The following is a 23,510-nucleotide window of genomic DNA, read 5'->3' as shown; positions in this document are numbered from 1 at the left end:
TTCATATCTAGGCATTTAGCCTATTAAGCACTGAATCTTTTCACAGGTCATACAATACACGGTGCAGTATGATGATGAAGTGTGACGCCTTGAATTTGTCTGGGCCATAACATTTTCTTTATTTCTCACATTTACAGTTGGTAGTTTGCATCAAAGTTGTTTCTCTCTAGTGACTCTTAAAACTGCTCTTTTAGCGCTGCTGTGACATGCTCTGCCAGCACAATTTGTCTGTGAACCCTAAACAAAAGTGGAGACCAGTGTGTGAATCAAACTGTGCATACTGTCTCACCCGACCAGTTCAGCAGCTGCAGCGGCAGCAAGTTGAGAGTGTTGCCTACGTGGCATCACTCCTGTCATGCATTAATGCCCACATTTAGCCTACAGTCGACTGTCACTGCTGGTTTTTACGACTCGCCAGTCATGTTCTGCACATGTTGAGGCATTTTGTATTCTTTCTCAGTATTATGATACGGAGAAGACTCAGATCATTTTCTCATATCGCCTTCTTTACTTAGTTTTAAAAAACATATGGCTGTGTAATACCAGGAATGCAGTTTTAACCAATGCAGGCAATACTTGGGCCTTTACAGGAGCAGCTGCAGTAGAGCTCAAGGGCTTTTACTGACATCTTCTACTGTGAATTGTTAGCTGCTGCTACAAAAGTTATAGCCAAAGGTGAGATTTCTCCAATTTTCATATATTAAATGCCATGTTGTTGTTTGAGGCCATCTCACTTCCCCTGGATTTCCATGGTAAAATATGTCAAAATCCACAATGCCATTTTCAAAATGTGTTTTCTCAAGTAGTCTAAGGCCATAAGAAAACTGCATAAACTATCTGACATTTAATGGTCAAAAATACATGGTATGAGGAAAAGTAAATCATGAAGTCAGTCATAATCAGAGTAGAAACGTACCTATGGTTATTCTGACATCTTTTCAAAGTTTTGACGTCTACATGTGTCTACCCAAATAATAAAAAAAATCTAATAGTTTGTAATTTTTGATCAAGGCTGATTAGAACCGTCCATAGTTTAAAAAATCTGTAAAAGTAGATGGTTTTTTTCCACCAATCAAGAACCTGTGTGCAACCTGAAACCTCTTTCAAAACACTATTATGTTTGTTAATCATGAATCAGTATCTAGGTAGGTCTGTATCATTGTTAACTCAAAATACAGCAAAACTGCTACAATTAGATTATTTTAATATTTCTTTTTTTTTTCTCTCTCTCTGCAGTTTGAAGAGTTAATTTAGCAGTAATTGGAGAGCTAGCTCACCTTTTGCAGCCAGAGGCTGATGGCATAACTTCATCAGTTTTGTATGTGAAATCCACAAACCTATCTTCGTCATCACACTGGACAGGTTGTGCAGGCCTGCCACCTGTGCTCTGTGTATTCATGGCAGTGATGTCAAAGCCAACAGCAGGGGTGATACATCCATGTAGTGTTGTATCTCAAGGGAAAGGCTCATTGATAGTTTTACTGTAGGGCAAATCTAACTCGACTCTGCACTCTAAGTGTAGAGTACGAGATGGCAGCTGCATGACTAAGCTATCAGTGCTACCACAGTGTACAGCAGAGGTCATCTGGCCTGCATACGTACCTTCAATTTGTTTTGGTCTCTCTCTGCTTGGCTACTGTTCTATGAAATGTTGACGGGTACCGTACAGGCGGTCATTGGTGAAAAGCACTACAGACTTGGTGAGTGTAGGTTTGCTGAGTTATAATACAAATATGTTTGTTGTATATTTAGCAGTGAATAGGTCAAGACCCACAGTGTTTCTACCATCATGGTGATTTTGTTTTTCCATGTTCACAATACAAAACTGGCCTTATAGTTTTACCAAAGCATTAGAGTCGTAGCCTTAGCAAAAGAAACCTAGGTAAAATATGGTCTAGGCTTAATACTGATGTTTGATAAATTCGCGACAATATAGTTTGTCAGCATGATGACCAATTAACTTAAGTCTCCATTAGTTTCTTTCTGTACAGCCAGAGGTTGCTACTTATTGCTACAGCACTGTGATCATCAAAAGGCAAATTCAGGTCAGACATTCGGTAGACTATCAGTATTGGCCAGTATCAGGTTTTTTTTTCTAAGAGTGTGTCACTTAATACAACTGTCAAATTAGCACCAAAATAAAACTAATATGGCTTTTGTTTTGCACCTGCATTTGTGCCAAAGTTCGTAAAAAAATGCATATCAGTATTGGCCATTATGGGTGGGAAATATCGGTATCGTTCTCAAAAAAACATATTGGTGCATCCCTAATACAAATCGTGTCTGTTCCTTATACAACAGCATCTAATTGAAAAAATGAAGTAAAAGTTGTCTTATTGTGAAAATGTATCTTTAGCTATGAATCTCCACACTTGAGCTGCAAATTTTCACACAACTCCCACAATCCTCTTTTCATATTTAGAAAGAACTATGTCATCGCCACAAATGCGCCGGGGGAGTGTTGCATTTCTGCTGCCTGTGTTTTGCATGGCTGTTGCCCTCTGCTGCAGTAGGAAGCAGCCAAGAGCCACCCATTCAGCGCACAACACATCAGACGCTGGGGCAATAAAAACATGAGTTGCTAAAATGGAAAGTGGTTGCATAATTGCAATTGTCCTCAGCGCAGACTGTTCTCATAAACACTATTGTGTTCTCCATGTATCTTAGTCTGGGTAGATAAAGGATTGATTCTAACAGTGCAAAATCCATCACAAAGCCATACAAATTTTAAATGGCCTTAAGAGTTCAATTCTTTTTGTAAAAACAAATAACAGCAAGCCTAATTGGTAAAGAAATAAACAGGGCTTTTGTGCTTTCAGAATAAGCTCAATAAATATAACAAAAGTTCCAACAAATATGATGAAATGTTGATAGGCTGTTTTAGCCTTCTGTCAAGAATTTGACTACTGTTTTGAACATCTCAACATTTCTGAGCATGTGATGGTTTTAGCCAGTAAGTTTGCCTGCCTACTTGTTGCAATCTGCATCTAGATGTGTGCAGTGCTATTTGTGCTATCCTAATAGACAAGCATTTGTAACTGTTATTTGAAAAGCGAGGTAGCTGTGCATGTATTCATTCAGTTACAGTATGAAATAAGTTGTGGTGTGTTTTGATGGCAAAGTTTATACTTATTCACTTGTATGTTCAACTTGATATAGGCTATGCTGCATGCTGTATCTTTTTCTTCCATACAAAATTATATTGGCACCAACAACAAGATCAAACTGCCAATCAGAGTAGGAATAATGATCATTTGTTTTGTTAAAATCATGTACCATACAACTGCCTATTTGTTTCTGGTAAAGTAACTATGTGGATTATAAGTACCAACATTCATGCCAATTTGTACAAGAGTTTTAAGTTAATTTTGGCAGTTCCATAGGATTTGCAGCTGACATTGATTGATGAGCAATTATATTTTTAAATAAAAACATTGTACATAATGGAACTTTAAACTGAACCTGCTTTCTTGTGCAATTGTTGTTCTCTTGAGGAAACCCTGTATGTCTCAACGTGACAAACTAGTGTGGCAAATAGGCATTTATCGCCGTACATTGTGGCTGCACAGCTAGTGCAATATTTGGTTGCTATGTGACAACAATCTACATCTGGAGTCCAGTGTTGCTAAATACAGAGCAGGTTTGCTGCTTTGTGTTGCTTTAGTATCAGGGTTTTTCAACAGGCCATGCAGCAGTATATTTTAGGCCTCAGCTTACACTGTGAGTGCTCCTTGTTGTAACTTATTCTATGAAAAACAGTAATATGCTTGAAGTAGGGATGTCAATGGTTAACCGTTAATCGGTTAACCACCGAGAATATTTTTGACCGGTTACACATGTCGGTCTATAGGCTAATTTGCATACCCAGAGTTGCCAATTTGGCGACTTTGTCGCTAGACTTAGCGACTTTTCAGACCCCCCTGGCGACTTTATTTCTCAAAAGTGACTAGCGACAAATCTGGCGACTTTTTCTGACCATGGGAAGCAATGTTAAAGTGTTGAATCCCAAAGCATTTGGCAATAAATTGGTTCGGCTGATGCCGGTTTTCTCTACTTGCTTGTCTAATCCAGAGAGGTCTGACGATCACAGCGCTTGCCACACACAGCGTAGCCCCCTCCCTCTGCCGAAACTGGCCCAGATGGGCGGAGTCAGCATTTAATATTAAAACGGGCTACGCTGCGGCGTGCATAACAAGTGCAGATATTTATATGCAAATTACAGCAAATGGACAGCGCTTCGAAATGTGGCGCCAAAGCTCATCTATCTACTAAAGCAAGGAATCTCTGTCTGTCTGTGAGTCTGTCTGTGAGTGAGTGTGTGTGTCCTTCGCATATCTCGAGAACCGTTCGTCCGATCTACTTCACACTTGGTGGGTGTATTGCTGGGGACCCAAGGACGTGCAGTGTTGGATTTGGTGCAATTTGGACACGCGACACGTTCATTATTAATAAACTTCGAATAAACACGCGCACAGCGCTCTGTGCAGCAGCGGGGCGAACGGGCACTGCACTAGTTAATTCAATGGAGCGCCGGACTAAAAGGAAAGCGCCACTTTCTTGTATTTCACGTTATTTTGCGTTTTTTCTTAAAAATTAACCGGTTAGTTACTGGTTAATGGGTGTCGGCCTATCGAAAGCAAAATTAACCGAAACTGACATCCCTAGCTTGAAGCATGTGTATGACAATTTTCAGCCACTGTTTGTGTGAAAAGAAAAATTTCAGTTAACATTGAAGTTACCGATAAATCCTGTTGCATTCCTTATCTTTTTGACCAGCAGTTGTTTCAAAAGGCTTTTGTCACTAATTACTGTGTTGGGGAGAATGACTCTTCTTGTGTCTGTCAGCTGAGGTCATGTTGTCATCTTTAAGATACTGAAAAGTTTGGACCCTATAATCCGGGGCTCTTCCAGTTCCAGTGGCACCGTGATTGCCTCCCAAAGTAGGCAGTTATACTCGAAAGATTTTAACCGTAAGACACCTATACCTTCAGAGGTTAACACACACCACTATAGCCCTGTTTGTCTATGATGTACTGAGCTACTAAAAGGACCTAGGGCATAATGGTATATCCTGTCCTGTATCTGTCTCTCCTTTCACCCCTGTATCTCTCAATTTCTTACTCATGTCCATATGTGGTAATGACATTCGATGTTTAGTTATTACATCTAGATATCGAATGATTCCTGAAGCTTGCCATAAACTGCATCAGTCAGAAATACAATACAGTGAAATACAGGGTGATTATTTTTATGTGGTTTAATGTGGTTCCTGGGCTTAGTTATAATCTAGGTTACATTGTAGTTGTGATGTCAAGATAAAACATGTCACATGGGAGTGAAGGCTTCCTGTTTTTGTTTTTGTTTTTTTGTTTTTTTTTCTTAAGATCAAGGTATCTGTTTGTTGCTCTGAAATAAGGTAACCTAATTTTTTGTATGTTTTTATTTTTTCACCGAAAGGAAATCCATATGGGACATTGTCAGCTTGATGTAGTTGGGTCATTCCGTGTCAAATCAACCACATTTCAGAAACTTTGCAGGCTCGAACTTTTGATTTTGATAATTTTTCTCCTGGTGGAAGATATACATAAATGATGAAGAAAGCCCAAATGTTAAAGCTCACTGATCATTATCTACTGAGTTTCCCCCAAATTTGTAGAGTGAGGGTCAAAACGATAATTTTCGCCTATGATTTGGAGCAAGTTTAGGGGTCTAAAAGCGACACTGAGAAAGGTAGCAACTCCACTATTTTTCTTTTACAGAGAGGCTTGGAGGTAAACTACAAGATTCTGGCAGTTTCAGCACTTGATTTTGTGCTGTGTGCCTATGGCAGTAGCTGAAAAATGAAAAAAAAAAAACATCACAAGTGTTTTTTTAAGAGTTTATATGTTAATCACTACAAGTCTATCAAAGATACCTCAATATCCTTTTACTTCCTGGTTTAAAATAAAAAATATCTTGGTGTCTATGCATTTGCAAAGACCTGGGTGGTTTATTCTCTTAGATAATGACCTGTGAATATAGCTCCAGAATTAAGTAGTCAAATTTGACATGTCAAAAACCAACTGTGACACATGGTCGGAAGCTAGTCTTTTGTGTCCATAAAGAAGAGGTTCTGAAGTAAAAATAGTATAAAATTTGGAAATGTATCTTTTTCCTTCATTAAAACAAAATTAGGGCAAATGTGACAAAAAACAAGCACAGATCCTGTGCAGACCCCATGGCGCGCCCTCTAGAGGCCATCTGACGAAGCGCAGGATCCTGCAAACACGTCCAAGAGTGAGTGACCTGACTTTGCCACTTTCTGCCCCCAGCCGTGAATTTCATGAGAGGAACAGTTCTTAATTCAATTTACAGGCCCTCTGCACAACAATTAATGTATTGGTTTGTCACAAATTGCCAATGTAGTGTATTTCTGACCCTGGAAAACATATACTTTTTTTTGTCATATTTGCCCTATTTTTTTTTTTTAATGAAGGAAAATGATACATTTCCAATTTTTATGTTATTTTTACTTCAGAACCTCTTCTTTATGGACACAAAAGACTAGCTTCCTACCATGTGTCACACAGTTGGTTTTTGACCTTTGAAAACATGTCAAATGTGACTACTTAATTCTGGAGCTATATTCACAGATCATTATCTAAGAGAAAAAAACACCCAGGGCCTTGCAAATGCATAGACACTGAGATATTTCTATTTTAAACCAGGAAGGAAAAGGATATTGAGGTATCTTTGATACTTTTGGAGTGATTGATATTTAAACTTTCAGAAAAATCCCTCACTCGTGTTTTTTCTGTTTTTCGGCTGCTGCCATAGGCACACATCACAAAATCAAGTGCTGAAACTGACAGAATCTTGTAGTCTACCTCCAAGTCTCTCTGTAAAAGAAAAATAGTGGAGCTGCTACCTTTCTCAGTGTCGCTTTTAGACCCCTAAACTTGCTCCAAATCATAGGCGAAAATTATCGTTTTGACCCTCACTCCACTACAAAATTGGGGGAAACTCAGTAAATAATGATCAGTGAGCTTTAACATTTGGGCTTTCTTCATCATTTATGTACCGTATTTCCTCTGATATTGGCCCGGGCCTTTATTTACCTCAACTGCAGAGGGTACCAGGCCTTTATTGGAAGCAGGCTTATATTAGAGACAGGCCTTTATTTCTAATTCCCTCTGTTTGATAAGTATATTTGCTCATATTTTAGTACGAAGCCTCCTTGTTTTCTGATCTGCTTCTGTTGGGGTACGTTAGGTAGACGTTTTTTTGTTACTGCAATGCATTACGATAATTACGGTAATCGACGACGGCATGCTCCAGAGGCTTCCGCCGGCCGAGCCATCTTGTGGCACTTGTACGTTACTACAAACTACAGTTACAAACAGGCACCAGGAGTTTACCGGTATCCACCGTTATTTGCATGTAAGCTGAAGCTAACTGAAGCTAACTGAGCCTGGGCGCCGATGTGTTCCCGGTGATCCGGCCGAGATTTCGGCGGGGGTCCGGGGCTTGGATCGGGAGGATCAATACGGGCCGTGGGCGCGGTGGAGAGGACAGCGGCGGAGAGAGGAGACGGACACGGTCCAGCCACATACTAGGTTTTGACCTAGTCTTGTTTCCTTTGTTTTTTCCCCCGGCCTGTATTTGAGGCCAGCCTTTATTTGTTCGTGTCGACCACGGCCCCGGCCATTATCAGATACCCGGCTTTTAATTGACTACAGGCCACTATTAGAGGAAATACGGTATATCTTCCACCAGGAGAAAAATGATCAAAATCAAAAGTTCGAGCCGCCGAGCTCTGGTTGAGTTGACATGGAATGACCCAGTTAGAGTTTCTATCTAATCTCGCAATTGCGCTCTTGTTCTCTTTGTTCTCATCCATAGATTCATATCAATTAGTTTGAATGGGAATATTTTCCTAAGCACCCTAAGGAATTTGTACACTAACACGTCCGTTTCTGAACGGCCAAAATGGCTTTGCATTTGGAAAAGTATCTACATGTCAGACTGTATCTAACAGGCCCAGCCATCTCTACTCCCAGGAGGATGAAGATGAATCCACATGAATAGAGGAAATCCTTTTTTCACATACACTCTGGTTCTTCAGAAAGCTCACAAAAAAGCACATATTGAATATGTGAAGGCCATGCCTCAATGTTGCCTGGTTTTGTTTCCATGAAGTAGGAAGACTAAGGCTCCTTTGATAACATCGGGAGACTGAGGCTAAGGTTATGTCTTCTTATGTAATTTAATAACTTCTAACCATGGAAAAATTGTGCAGCATGCTTAGAGAGGAAGATAAACTTAAGATCCGCAAATGGAAAAAAACTTTGCTCAGACTTAAAGTACAGTTAGAATACATTACTCTCTCTTACTCTGTCTCAGAGGCTCTCAGATAAGTTCTACCCATATGCAAGGTTGTGCACCTGCTTTGTCCATGTTCAAATTGGGTACCATGTAAAAGGCCTGCATAGAAACCAGCCATCACGCTTAATATTTGAATCCAGCATGCCTGCCCAAAGTGATGACGCCCTGCCCTAGACAAGTCTACAACATGCCTATTTATGCACATACAGGGAAGGAATGTGAGCTATGTGTCATGCTACCTCACTGCACGCTCTGTCCAGGGGCATTATGGTCCTTCAACTTCGGTTTTTCCTTCCTGTTCCAGTTTGGCGTCAGACAGTGCCCTTCAGTATGGAATCCTTTGAGGTGTGATACTTTGGGAAATTGACATTAAGGCAAACTTGTGGGTTAACAAGTGGGCTAGGTCTAGTTACACTCAGATATCGACTTCTCTCACAGCAGCAGCCAATGATCCGACCTGTTCGGATTCAGTTGCGTCAGTACTTCGTCAGCCTTCAACACCACTGGAACATTTTCATTAGGTGTGAAAGTCGTTGGGAATTCTTTGGCCGTGCCTGCCTGTGCATTGTGCTCATGCCACAGTATTTTCTGGGGAAATGGCTGTCCAGTTGCATAATGTAGAAATGTATTGCCTCTCAATAAGAAACTCTGCACCACGACACACCTTGCACGAGTCCACTCCTTTGATGTTACCAACATTCTCTTTGCAGCAGTGGAGTGTGTGTGTGTGTGTGTGTGTGTGTGTGTGTGTGTGTGTTTGATGAGGACAGGGTGCAGATCAATACTTGATAAGCCTCAATAGCCTGCCCATTAGTCATCAGCCAGTATCTAGCATATATCATATTGCTGCTGCAGCGTATCAATAAAGGAAGGGGTTGTAGAGTTTTCTTAACCTATAGAAGACAATATAATCCTTCAATTGAAGTTAAAACATGAAAATCACCAAACTTGGAGTTACAAGGTTTTCACAAGACAGCAGCAATATGTTGGGAGTAGCCTATATTGAGAAATGCCTCAGAAGGGGTTTAGTCACATCACATGCATGGGGGTAGGATTCTGGTAGAGATAAGGGGACAGCAATAATAAGGAATTGGTAATGAGATGGAGATTGATTGATCTCAGAAAATATTTCATTTAGACACCAACATTGACTTGCAGTGTCATTTACCCCAGTACACGCCATAGAGTCAACATGTGTTTTGGATGGCATCTACATTAGCGTAACCTCTGAACCTGTGGGTGTTGGGTTTGTGAGTGGCTGTAAATCAGACCTGCCGTGTTGGTACACTCAGTTGTATCCTCCTGCTATCATTGCAGAGACAGGGTCCTGTGTCTACGGCTATAGGCTGGTGCTGTGCTGGAACAGAACATCACTGTACAGTGTGTCACTGCATTTCTGGACAGCTGCCAAATGCTGTTTATAGCTTAGCTGGGGTCAAGTTTGACAGCTCTAATAACCCTGAACGCACTCACCGTCTAATCCATAAAAGGCTTTACAATCAAAGCCGGGAATGACTGGGCTGCCTCTGTGTGGCATAATACATCCGTCTGTCTTGTCTGTCTGTCTCGCTCTCTGTCTGTCTGGCTACTTAGCTGTCCATGTAATAGTGTGCTATAAACCTGTTGACTGGAACAGTTATGACTTTTTAGGGTTTGTTTTGATGTGACAGTATATCTTTAGTCCTTTTTCCATGCAGGGTTAGAATTAGCTGGGGATATCTAGAAATTTGATTTTGCATGAGGTCGAGACTGATTTCAGGCCTGGTTGAATCTGCCATGTTTGTGAGAATTTAAAGTTAAAAAATACACTACCTTAATTTCTTACTGTTTTTATTCCAAAAAAGCAAATCACACAACCTATGAGTCCAGTTACAATCATCATCCCCTCACTTGTCTCATCTGTAATCTGTTCATAGCAGCATAACATGATGTTACCTAGTCTATATCAGCAATAACCCAATCTGTTTCCCTCCCTGTGTGCTTCCAGATGCCCCGTCCACAGAGCAGCAGGATCTGTTCACACAGAAGCTCCAGCAGTGCTGCATGCTCTTTGACTTCATGGACTCGGTCACGGACCTGAAGAGCAAGGAGATCAAGAGGGCCACACTTAATGAGCTAGTGGACTACGTCTCCACCAACAGGGGGGTGCTGGTGGAGTCTGCATACCCGGAGATCACCAATATGGTGAGGACACAAATCTAGTCTTCTGCTCTATGCAAACACCAAGACCTGCTGTCACTGCAAGCAAATTGGCGGTTGTGGATGTGAGCTTTACAAAAGTGATGGGGAGATTTTGAGATTTCTCATTTGTTTGAAAATAACATGAATTCAATGTGATTCAAAACAGAACCTTCAATGTTATCGTAGGTTTCAACAACAAAGCCCTTGGAGAGGTTTATGCCATCAAAGGAAATCAAAAAGAGTAGAGTATTTGATGTCAGAATGGACAAGATTTCATTTTTCAAAGGGGCAGGATGAAAGAACCATTTGTTAACAACCAAGGGAAAAGCTCCCAGAGCTCAGTGCTGGGCAGCTCTGAATATACATTTCTTCCTTATTCAATCTGAAGTAACTAAGTGTGCACTTGGTTGGAAGGTGAAAGACTTTGGTTGACAGCGCTCGATATTGCTTCCTCACCCAGCCACTTTAATCACATTCATTCTTTTGCCCTTGTCTGAACCTACACACACTGTTGAAGCTGATGTCAAACTAGAGCAATCCAGTTAGCCCCCTTTGCTAGTCCACTAGCAAAGCCTAAAGCTTGTTTATACAGGACACATTTGTAGTCATTTATAAGCCAAATCATCTTAAAATACATTCCATGTCAAGATAAGTTACTATAACATTTCAGGTGATGCGTGCCTGTGCTACGTGATATTTTAGGGAGCACTAGGTGTGGTGTCATTTTTTTGATTGACATCTCTGTCTGGTGTGATCATTTCTGCATTATGCACCTCACTGTTCTTAAAGCTTCAGGGTTCTTTCCTCATGAATCAGATTTATTGTTAGGATTCTGCAAACACATTTTGTGCTCATCATGCATGGGAAACTATCAAAACTCTAACCTGTCAGAAAATCACTCAGTGACTGTATTTTAGGTGTGTGACTTTTCTTGGAGTGTAGAACATGGTATTGGAATACCAAACAGGAACATTTGATAAACAGGTGTTTCACCAGCCAGCTCAGTACAGGCAGATTTTTTCCTATAATCTACCATTGTTCTCCTCTTCACTGCAGCATTGTTTACCACCCATTCAAAGTGGTCACCATGAAAATAAATGTGCTCTCCCTGTCAGTTAGGTTTAACCTACTTGGCAGGGCAAGTGCATTGAGCGTTACACATTGGCTGACATGCAAGGACATGCGTGTCATATGGGAAAATTGTGTTGGCCAAACTAAGTATGTCCTAAGTATATTGCCTCCCTTTCCTGGTAATGTGGCTTTGAAATGGGAAGCCCCCTGACTTCTTCAATTGTCACATTACACACAGTGTAATTAGGGTTTTTTAATTCACGTATTCCCCTGAGAAATACATCTATGCATGCATTTCACCAGAGAAGTCAGAGTGCAGGGGCAACGTCGGTGATACCCCTAGAGCAGATAGAGGTTCAGTGATGGACACATTGGCTATTGCAGGGATCTAGTTTTTGAGCATCTTATTACAAGCCAGTCTCTTTAACCACCAATCCACACTCCTGCAAAGTATCTTTAGGCCAGCATGGTATAGATTTGTGTTCCTGTAGCAGGTGTCCTGAGGAGCCCAGTTCCCTCCCACAGTCCAGTAATGACTCATGAGCAACATTCAGAACGCAATATTCAGTATCACACTCAATGCTGCCGTGATTCAGTCCACATTGCAGATTACCGTGGTGGATAGATAAGAATGAGCACATCCTTAGCTGAGTCAAGGAGACCTCAGATTACTAATGGGCTATAGGTAATAATCAGAGTCATACCTTACAACTATTGATTTAGGGAGAAAGGGAGCCCTTCTCTCTGTTAGTTTGACTCTCTCACTGTTGTTTTTAAGGTGCATAACGTAGTTTAGTTTAACATAAATACTTTGCATACAAACTGAAAAGCAATGTGAACTAAGTGATTGGAATGCAATTGAAAGCAAAATGAGATTGATAGGAAGAGTGTCATGGGAAATTAAATCTCTATATAACTGACAGCTTACTCTTTCAGGGATCTTTTTTTTTAGCTCATTTTGGTAGTCATTCTGCTTTTGCAAACATGTCCTCACAACAAAGCACCACATGAATAAACCATTCCTACCTGGCAAAGTTTCCTATTTATTTCCTCAGCATTGGAGATCGAGTGCTTTGCTCAAGGGCTCCTTGCCACGAGGGAGGGCAGAATGTTATTCATTCATTTTCCCTGCCCAGATTTTCAGCAGACCTAAATTCAGAAGCCTGCTTCTCTCACCTAAAGGCCACTGCCACTTACCCTGCTTTTTTGTATTAAAAGCCCTCCCTCAACTACATTTTGTGCTAATAATTTTAAAAAGCAGGTCATGCAATGTGCACTTTGTTTCCATAATAACCAGCTGCCACTATCAGCAAACAGCACTTATGCCCAACTGTCAAACACTTAGCAGAAAATCCACCACACAACTAATGTGCTCCATACCTACTCTTTTTGATTCGAATAACAACTACTACCAACTTTTCTACCAGCACTTTTTCCATTTTCATTCTGGTTGCTATTGCGAACTCTCAGCTGCCAACGTATCATGAAACCCTGCCTCTTCTTTTTTGTGATTAGTCTGTTTACTAAAAAGCAGACCACATTATGTGTTCTCTAAAAAGTTTAACTGTTTTCAACTTTAGACAGTGCTCCGCGCTGCCTAAAAAGATGTCAGGTGCAACACCTTTCTAAAGCAGTCACTTTCCATCCACTTTGCGGCCGCTTCCCATTGACTGTGTAAAAATGTAATGTAAAAATTGCACTGCCAGTCTGAACAATACTAGGTATGCCAGTGCCAAGTAAGCGCTGTGCCATTCTGGTTCTAAACCAAAATAAATATACACCAAAATTGTCCTTTGACCTTGTTGAGTGATGAGCAGAGCTGGAGGCCAATTTACCCAAGAAGGTCCAAATCAGAGGCTACAGTAACTGGATTGAGCACTTCATGATGTTGAAGATAGGACCTGCTCACACAAGTGGTTCACCTATCCATGATGTTGGCTCATGTTAGCAGTCAGCTACTTTACAATGTAAACATTTTATTTATCTCCATACCAACCAGGAGTACTTTTTATTAGGTGACAGCAATTACACTTTCATCCTGTTGCACCAGTTAACTGTAAGTTCAAGCGTAGGCTAGTTTGAACGTTAATTCTCACCAAGTTTACACATTGCAAAATTTGAACAGTTGCATTAACTGAAATAGTTGCAATATAGATGTAAGTTACAACTTAAAAATTTACACTTACCACCTGCCTAGGTGTCAAAGTCTCCTGTAAAAGACCCGGAGGAACAAATACAGTACAGTTTATGTCTACATGAAATTAGATCACTGAACTGATGAAGAACCAGCTACAATTTCAGCTAGCTTACAATAAAATGTTATTTATGTCTCTGGTTATAGTGGGTATGGGAGACAAACTATAAATTAGTTCTAATACTTTGTACAAGCTAACATACCTGTTGTGTCCCACCCTGAGTATGTCGTAAATCAGTTATGACTCCCAGTTTCTCACTGCTAGCTAAAGCTAGCAAGCTCTTCAAACAATTACAAGATTACTAACCAACATGGATAAGACCATATTACTACTACTGTATATCACTGGCAAACTGACTTTATGTTATACAATGTCAGCATTACTGGCAATATCGATGTAGTAATCAAAACTATGCGAACAGAACAAACACAACAAACTTCTTTATATAGTATTTGTACATATATATTAAGCTAACATAGCCAGAAGACTTCTGTTTCAGGCAGCAAGCCAGAGACAAAGCAGCAGTTCAGGCATCTGCTGGATGAGCCTTGCCTACAGGCCCTGGATGGTGCATGCATATTTCATTTTGCTTAACATTTTTTATCTTGGCTGAACTTGGCAAACTCAGCCCAACCGACCTCTTGGACTAGGCTCCAGCTGTGGCTACTGCCACCTGTTTGCCCAACCAAAAAAAGTGAAATAGTGTGAACACGTTAACTAGGACTGCTCCTCAGGTGTTGCCAGTGGTCTTTTTTCATAATCTGGCTTATCCATTTAAGGTAGAACAGAGGAACATGGGTCCAGTTCGAGAGCAGGAACCCAGGTAAGAGCCAAGGTTCTGTAGGTTCTGAATGAGGTTAGACAAATAACAGCTGTGCTTTCAGACAGCCGGGTTGGTAATAGCTCTCCCGGATACTCCATGCTTGGCATCACATGGTAATGAAGAGGTGGGTGTTTAAAGTGCAGTCCATTATGCTGCTACAGTGAGGGCTGCTTTGATCATTGAGGTTGTTGAGAGTACAAACAGCCAGGTTTCTCATCAATGTAACCATGGGTTTTGCCTCTTTTGCCCACTCTGTTATTAGTTACATATTTAAAAAAAAAAAAAAAAATAGCTTATCTCAAATTTAGTTGTTCCTGTTTGTATGCCAGGGATAAGAGTGAAAAGACAGGGATTATTTGAGTAGAGCGTGCTTGAGCTATTATTTCCTTTTTATTCACTTTCCCTCCCAGCCTCTATATCCCTATTTCTAATGTTGCACCCCTCTCTCTCTTTCTCTCTCTCACACACAAAGAGCCACTGATTAATCATAGGATTATTTTAGTTTCCCACAAATACTTTCAACTCTGGCATTGCCATGTGTTGGTACTACTAGAGTCACCCGCGAACTGACCCCATGCAGAGCTACAGCCCCCCTTGTCATCAGCAAGCCTGCTTTGGTTTCACTTGCCAGCGCTGTCACTAAAGAGCAGCCGTGCCAGATTCCCCCTACATTGCTATCACCCTCTCCCCCTTGCTCTCTCCCTTTTTTCCCCACCATAGAAATCTCTCAGCCACTTCCCATCTTTCCCATCCTTCCACGATATTTCTCTCCTGTTCTCTCTATCCTTAGCCATTGTTATTTTCCAATCCATTTGAGTGTTGACTGTGGAGACTTGAATAGGCATGCGTAATGTTTGTGTGGTGAGTTACATAACCCATTGTGTTATATAGATGGTGAACATCAGAGATTGTAGGCCAGGGAATACACAGCTTAATACACTGACTGGAGACAGGCCACTGGAGCCTCTTTTGTGACAGTTAAATGCATTCATATTTCCTGAAACTGATACTTTGAGATTATGCTAAATAAAAGGTTATTATGATCATTGTGAAACAATAGTTGCACATTACTAGTAATACCAGGCTTTAATTTGCAGTTCAAATTAGACCCATGCATGTGTTTCATTGGCATTCATCAGCCCTTAGCATTTATCTTGAGTGTGTGAGCATTTGGCCCTGGGGCACTCCAGTGGCAAGATGGGCATCACACTGAGGCGTAATGTCCCGCCTGGCAACCCACCCTGGGATCTGGGTCATGTGACTCCAACTCGGCCAATGAGGCGTCTCACACCAGGGAAAGTAATATGCCACTGAGAGCTGAAAGAGATAGGGCTTCGATTTATTCACCTGCCTCGACATCTTGTTTAGTATCAGCTCTGCATACTGTGCAGACGCTGACGAAAAGCAATTACGGTGGAGTAGAAGGTGGGCCGCTCTTATCTGAGTGCTGGTGTCCCTGAGGAGTGACACCTTACATAAAGTTGAATTTATTGTTGGCCTAATATTGGTTGTCATCTGTCTGAGAGTGGAAAATTGTCATCCTATGTGGTTGCTATATCACACGAGTCAGGCCTAGTCAATATCTGGCCTAACGTGCCCAGGTCAGATTAAACCGAGACAGAGACAGGCAGGGTCACACAGATGTTGCACTAGTGGACACAACGATGGCTCTGGCTAGCTGAGCAGAGTCTAGTGTTTGGAGTAGGATAGCTCAAAAGCTCCATTTCTCCATTTTGGAAAGTCTTGAGTTCTGAGCCAGGCACAGCAAGACCCAGTCAAGGAAATCATAATCCAAGTACAGTAGCCTGTGCTTACAACTATACTCCTCAGACCTGTTATGAGCTTGTATTCATTTTGTATATTTGGTTTTGTTTCTTATCTATGAACTATATATATGCATCAAGATGTTCTTCATAGATTTCACTGTGTCTCGGCGGTGAGGAGTGGAAACGCTGACTGACTGGAGGCTTGTAAATCTGCCTCCCTTCCGGCTCCTTCTGTTATTGCTCATCACTCTGTCTGCTGGGTGTGAGTAGGAGGTATCTGTGGCAGGTTGCTCATCTGAACACCAAAGAAAGACTCCAATCTGTGTCCTCATCTAGGCAACATCTTTCTTTTTCTTGCCCTCTTTCCATTTTCTGCAATTAGTGTTTTTCTCCTCTATTTCTCCTTTTCTCCTCCTCCTCGCTGTTATTCTCTCTCCCATTTCTCCTCCTCTTTATTTTATCCTGCAGTGCATAGCCAGGGCTAGTTCTGTCTTTCCAGCTCAACCCATCACTCTTGTGCGCACGAGCACGCACACACACATACACACACCCGCCTACTGCTTCCACCAAGACAGTGATATAACACAGCGTGATTGTCTCCCGTAGCTTCAGAAACCCTGGTTTAGTGTGAAGGATCTTCAGCAGTTTACATCCAAAGATTAAGAGAAAGGGAAAATAATAAGCTGTTATTTACTGTATCTGTAATCATACACATCTTTGTGCCCTCTGGAAACTTTTCTCCAGAGACCTGAACTTTCTATAAGCCAGTTCTCTTACAGTTATTAGAGGCTAATTACACTGTGTTTTGCTTGGTGTAGTGAGCATCTTTGCAATATCTTTTAGGGCATTACAATTCTTAGGCCATAAATTAATTAGCTGATCTGTGAATTGGTATCCATGCTTTGTTTTTACCATTTCCATACAGGGCATTTCTTCCAACTAACTCAAAACTGATATTCCCTAAGAAAGTTTTGCTGGAAGCTTTTCAGCATGTCAAAAGTTGGGCCACTGTCACGTTAAAAATTCCTTTGCCACTTTCCTTGTCTATTAGTGTCATTTAGATTTTCCAGCTGCCAATAGGTAATTGGATGTTGTCTTTCTCACTCCTATATGTGAGCGTGTGCAGCCACACACACACGCACACACATACCCACGCACATAATGCCAGGCTCTCTTGCTCCCTTCTGCTGTGCGTGTCACTCTCCAATTTACCCTGGCTAAAAATAACAGGGTGTGATAGTGGTGGTGATGACCTGACTACAATCATCGTCTTCAGCACAGAATTTTAATAGGGAGTTGTGGCTCATGCAGAATCTGTGATGGTTTTATCTAGCCCCTCTCTGTTTAGGTAATGTTATTCCACATCCTCTCTCACTTAAATGAAACATGCCTAGCGACAATCCAGAAGAAAAAAGAGATGCATGCCTCCGCATTGATTTGGTCAGCTGCCAGTGCTATTTATGCTTGTGTGTTTTATATAAGATTTGCTTCCTGGGAGGTAGCATCAGTTTTGTAGGGCATTCATCAAAATATAATGAGCAATATTGTTTCTCATTCAATCTTCAGGTGTTCAGATCCACAATACCTGTGATTGAGCATATAGGCTTTTTGAATCACAGAGCGTTTAGTGCTATAGCCAGACTTCCATCACCCGCGTGGTCTTTGTGGACACTTAAAACAGTACCCAGAGTGGTTTTCCAGGGATGTGGGCACATTTTCTGGTTCACATCTATTAGCAATTCTGCAAATATAGGCCATTGATGTGAACAAGGTTAAAAGGAAATCCTACTGAGACCACAAAGTTTCCCATCCGTTGTGAATGGAGCAAATCCACGTCTTTGGATGACATCTAAGATTTTTCGCAACTTAATCCTTACATCAACTCCTTCATAAATGACTTGACCTCTATGATTAGCAGTGTAGCAGCAGCTTGGTAATTCCATAAAAAGGCCAGTGAGGATCATTACTTGTGACTCGGGGGTAATTTGTCATGACCTGCTTTGTTTCAGATACATTAATCACCCTGCATTTTTACCCAGTTTCTCTCATTCCAAGTAATGTCTTGTACAGTTGGCCTGATGATTCCTTTGCCTATTTTGAACTTGCTCGTTGGCCACCACTTCATTAGGTATCTTTTCCCCCCTCTTTATAACCAAAAGGGGGGTTTGTGCCCACGCTTTGTAAGTATAAATCAGTGCATAGGATGAAAATAACCAAACATGACAAATTAAGTGTCAGAATGTCTCCTCTTTTTCAGGTTTTTGTCACATTTTTTGCACCTGGGCACTTTTTGGTTCAGTCATGCTGATAAATGAGAGTGTTTGCTTATGGGAACAGTTAATGCCCCCCAGTCCTAGTCCATACTGTTTGTTGCAGTCTAATAACAGCATTGTCATCAAAAAATATTTTTGTTTGCCAGCTTCCACACATATTCTGTTAAACTATTTTTGGGACCCCAAAGATCTAATCAGACATTACATCCATTGACTATTTTTTGGTCATAAGACTTGAAGTTAGGTTTACCCTTTTGGCACTATTAGAAATGTTTCGAAATGAAAGCATTCCAGTTAGAGCCGCAAAATATAGAAGTCTTAGTTGATGCACAGTGGCTTATTAAATGCTAGATCTTTTCAGAGTCTTTGTTGTTAGTTATTGAACCAATCCTGTGCAGTAATGAGTCATTAATGAGTGCAACACACTTAAGCAAACATAGCATGTTATTCAATTAACCTTTTTTATCCTTTTATCCCATCAAAGTTCAGCATTCTAGGCTGCATGTCTGCTCACTTGTTGATGGATTATCTGTGAATGTCAGGTTATGTATCTCTCTCTTTAGTAAATGCTCTCCTGGGATGTAGCTGCTAATAAGAATGTGTACCATGATTTAGTTACAACTGATAACCCAGTGTCTGTGTTGTTAACAAGCATCTCCCTCCTCACAGATCTGCACCAATATATTCCGGACTCTTCCGCCAAGTGAAAACCCTGATTTTGACCCAGAGGAGGATGAACCCACTCTAGAGGCCTCATGGCCTCACATACAAGTAAGGATCTGATACTTCAACCTGTCTGGGCTTCTCTTTATTGCCCTCTTCATTACCTCATTGTGTGTTTTATTTATGTGGTGCGTATTTCTCTCTTTTCCCAGCTTGTGTATGAATTTCTCCTGCGCTTTTTGGAGAACCCAGACTTTCAACCTAGCATTGCAAAGCGCCACATTGATCAGAGGTTTGTTCTTCAGGTAAGTGTCTTCATGGCATCAACCCTTTCTTCTGTCCAAGACATCCAGCATGACTCCATCTGTGCACAGCCTTAAGTTTTCATTATAATAATCATGTAAAAGTATCTTTATCAACAGGTTTGCCAAATTAATGTGTGTTATTACCTCACAGTAGTAATGTGTCAGCGCCATTGATTTTCATAACTCCTCATAGATCAGTGCAGGAATGTTAGTGAGGAGGTAATTAACCCTCCTTAAGCCAAAACAGACGCTGCTGACAAACCTTATCAAACCTTATCAAAAATCTTTCTAGATATATTACCTAGCTACATACTGTATATTGTTACCAAACCTGTTTGGTAAGTAAATAATGCTTTAAATTGCTCAGGTAGTGGGCTAATGGCAAACTGGCCAACAAATTATAGCAAAACGCACCACCTGCCACACAAGTTTTTATGTATTGACAGCTTCCATTGGTTGTTATGCATTCTTAGTCAAATGCCTGGAATTGTAATATTACAAAGGTTCAATTAAGTCACTATTCATTACATCAGGGGTGAAAAGATGGGGTAAAAATTATAGCAATAATGACCAAAACATGATGTGATTTTTTTGTGAAGCCAGCAAAACTCCATCAATCCATTGTAGCTAGGCTACATCTGTCTTGGCTCAGTATTTCACAACAACCCACCCACTGCAGGAGTGCTTCAGCTCTCCCCCTGTGTGAAGCTGCAGACTGAAGCAGCTAACGGGGACCACAGGGCCTGGAATGTTGGCTGGGCCACATCCGAGGTGCCTGGGCTGACTTTCCATGATGTGAGTGTGTCGTGGGGGAGCTTTAAATAGCTCCCTGTTGTTTACTCTTCAGGACGGGAGAAGGGGACTGTGGTTGGAGCTAGGGAAATGAGGTAGAGGTTTGGGGGAAAGAAGGCCCATGCGTTGGAGTACTTCAATAACCATAATACACACAGTGTAATTAGGAATTTGCGTTTTCAAATATCCCTTTGAGTCTCACAGATACAAATGCATTTAGCTGGAGAGGTCAGAGCACATCGGCAGCCAGGAGCAGCACCCCTGGAGTCTGCAGAGGTTCAGTGGCTTGCTCATGGACCTTTTGACAGGGATGGACACATTTTGGTGGTGTGGTGATCAAACATGTGACCTTACAGTTATGGGACGGTCTCTCTAACCACCAGGCTGCCATGCAGCCACAGGAAGTTTAACTTGAAGTAATTAAATCACAATTACAAAGCCAGCTTTGCAAGGGACCAAATTGCTGGTGTATCAGCCACAAAAGCAGCAACATTATTTAATGTGGCAAGGGGAGCAATCTCAAAAGTCATGACAACATATGGCGAATACAGTGGAACAGCAAGGCAAAGCCCACTGACAGGGACAGACTGTTACCACACAATTGAAACACAACCTCTGTGACACAGTCTCAACAAAAAAGCCATAATTTATGGCCGGGCTTTATCTGAGGTTGCACTGACACATAGCCTGGTGTAAGGAGCACAGAACCTGGACCCTGAGCAGTTGACAAACGTAATATGGCCTGAGTCTCTCACCCTTTTCCTTATATCTGGACCAGTTTATGTTTGGAGAAATCCAAAGGATGCCTAAATTCACAGTGTCTGCTACCAAAGGTTAAACATGGTGGATCTGTAATGGTTTGGGTAGCCATCTCCTGGGAGTCATTAGGTCTGATGATTACACTGCATGGTTGTATAACTGCCAAAGAATATGAGGCCGTTTCATCGGATCAAGTGCACCCTATGGTGTACACCCTGTAATGTCTGGGAAGAGCAAAGAGGTTTATTATGTTTTTTCCACTTGGGAAATGTTGTAGGGGTCAGATTTGATTCAGATTTGATCCATCCATTCCCATCATTGGTGGCTTTAGATTCCTATACTGGCTTGTCAAATATGAAATTGCACATCACACCAATTACCCAGCCTTGCTTGACTTAGTAAAGCTCCTTAGCGGTGATTATTATTTGTGCTGCTGCTTGCCTCCTCCCTCCAAGGCACTTAGCACCTCCACTAACTACTTTCCTGGCAGAAACCCTGGGGTTGCCTTACTCCTTATTAGGTACTTGATATTCATATGTTGTTAAGTGTTTCAGTTATTTTTTTTCTCCACTCCCTGTAGTTGTTCACTAAACAGCCCTCGACATGGGAAAAGAACCATATGTGGAGTTCAGAGCAGAACCACAGCTTTGTGGTCCCATTTTATTTTGGCACGTGGTTAGGGTGTATTTAAGGCATTTCTGCCAGGGAAAATGCATCCCCCACATGACTGGTAAAATGTTAGTGTGTGTGTCTGTGTGGAGGGTCTATTTTTTTCAGTTTATGGTTTACAATATAAAATTCTGAGATGCTCAGAAGCATGTTATCATTTGATACATTTGAATTCATACCTAATTCACTGCAATACGATAGGATTTTCATTAATTTCCATGTAATTTAGTTCCTCAGTTAATGTATTCAGACGTGTTTATGAAGATTCTTAATTGAAACGCGCCTGTTTTGGAGATGGGGGTCCCTACACACTTCCAATCTGTTTTTCTTTTCTTCAGTCTTGACCTTTGTATGTTCCATGCTCAGACTTGGGTATAGAGAATGTCAGCTTTGATCAGTTTGATCCCGAAATGCGAAATGGTATTTGACTCATAATTTGACTCAATAAATCTTGTCATTGCCTCGGGCGAAACTTATTCCCACTAAAGGTTTAAAGGAATCATATGAAAACCCTTCTCAGTTTAAATTGAAAACTATATTTTGGTGTCTTTGGATATGGCTAGTACCCATCATTTGGAGGTTGTTGAATTTTGGACCTTAGCAGCCACTGTTGCATGTAGACAAAAAGTTACATGCTCTGCCCTGATGCAGAGGGGTTATTGTTAAACCGCACCATCGCTCCGCTGGCATGCAGTGAAAGGAAAAGGGGAGAAGAGGCTGTTTGCACCTTGGGGGGCACTGAGGCATAGGGTTCTGTGCAGAGGAAGTGCCGGAGGTCACGACCTCCCTGTGGATACACAGCGTGTTTACCTAGCTGCCCCAGACAGGCTTCCTCCCTCAGCCTCTTCAATCAACACACCACACTGCTACACACACTCACACATTAACCTGACAGCTTCACACATACAGATAAAATGACACTTTTTTTCCCCCTACCTACAGTGTGTGCCTCGTGCTCGCTGTTTGTCAAGGTGTGAGACACATACAGTGTTATTTTTAATCATGGATTTTTATATTTGCTTGTGTTTATGACACAGGCTGTTTATTATTGTTATTTAAATAACAAATGTAACTTGCGTATTTTCACTAGAATCCTTAAGGTCAATTCATTTCTCAATTGAATTCAGATAAAAAATGGCGTTATTCTCATCTGTTATCTTAGTTGCATTAAATTGCATTTACTAATAGGCTTGATGCAGTACAAGATTAACCTTAGCCATAAAAAAATGACATTTTCCATCCAGTCTCAGTGGGAGAGTGGGAGAGGTTTTAAAAATAGAAAGCTGTTTTGCTTGAGAATCAATATAGAGGTTTTCTAACTGAGCTGCCCTTCACAAATATGCTTTTTTTTTTGGTGTTTTTTTGCCATGCCATTAAAGCTATAAAGAGAAAAATTAAATATCCATTATCCAGTCCTTTTATGTGAACAATTTTTTAGCTCTGCCAAGGCGGTTATGTTTTTGTCCCTGTTAGTCTGTCTGTTAGCGGGATATCTCAAAAACTTATGAACGGATTTCCATGACATATGGTGGACAGGAACAACTTATTAAGATTTTGGTGGTGATGCAGATTTGGTATTTCTGTCATTAGACGATTAGCATTTTTTTTGCCATAAGTACAAAAATAATGGAAATAGAGACTTGATTCTA

At 41.1% G+C, this 23,510-nt stretch overlaps 2 protein-coding genes across 4 annotated transcripts in view; one reads left to right on the top strand and one right to left on the bottom strand.

The window, feature by feature from the left end:
• The window catches only part of enpp1 (ectonucleotide pyrophosphatase/phosphodiesterase 1), a 200,770-nt gene that overhangs the window by 48,758 nt on the left and 128,502 nt on the right, over positions 1 to 23,510 (bottom strand). The gene's annotated exons all lie outside the window — the stretch shown is intronic.
• ppp2r5a (protein phosphatase 2, regulatory subunit B', alpha isoform) overlaps positions 1 to 23,510 on the top strand; it is a 45,772-nt gene that overhangs the window by 13,042 nt on the left and 9,220 nt on the right. For all 3 annotated transcript variants that reach the window (XM_071919046.2, XM_071919044.2, XM_071919045.2), the window contains exons 2-4: positions 10,352 to 10,548; positions 19,343 to 19,444; positions 19,549 to 19,641. In XM_071919046.2, the coding sequence (XP_071775147.1) occupies positions 10,408 to 10,548; positions 19,343 to 19,444; positions 19,549 to 19,641 (336 nt within the window). In that variant the 5' untranslated portion in view covers positions 10,352 to 10,407. The remainder of the gene's footprint in view (positions 1 to 10,351; positions 10,549 to 19,342; positions 19,445 to 19,548; positions 19,642 to 23,510) is intronic.

Source organism: Centroberyx gerrardi, chromosome 18, assembly GCF_048128805.1.
Source record: "Centroberyx gerrardi isolate f3 chromosome 18, fCenGer3.hap1.cur.20231027, whole genome shotgun sequence".
NCBI lineage: Eukaryota > Metazoa > Chordata > Actinopteri > Beryciformes > Berycidae > Centroberyx > Centroberyx gerrardi.
The sequence above is the reverse complement of the archived record's forward strand: the minus strand, read 5'-3'. Positions and strand labels throughout refer to the sequence as shown.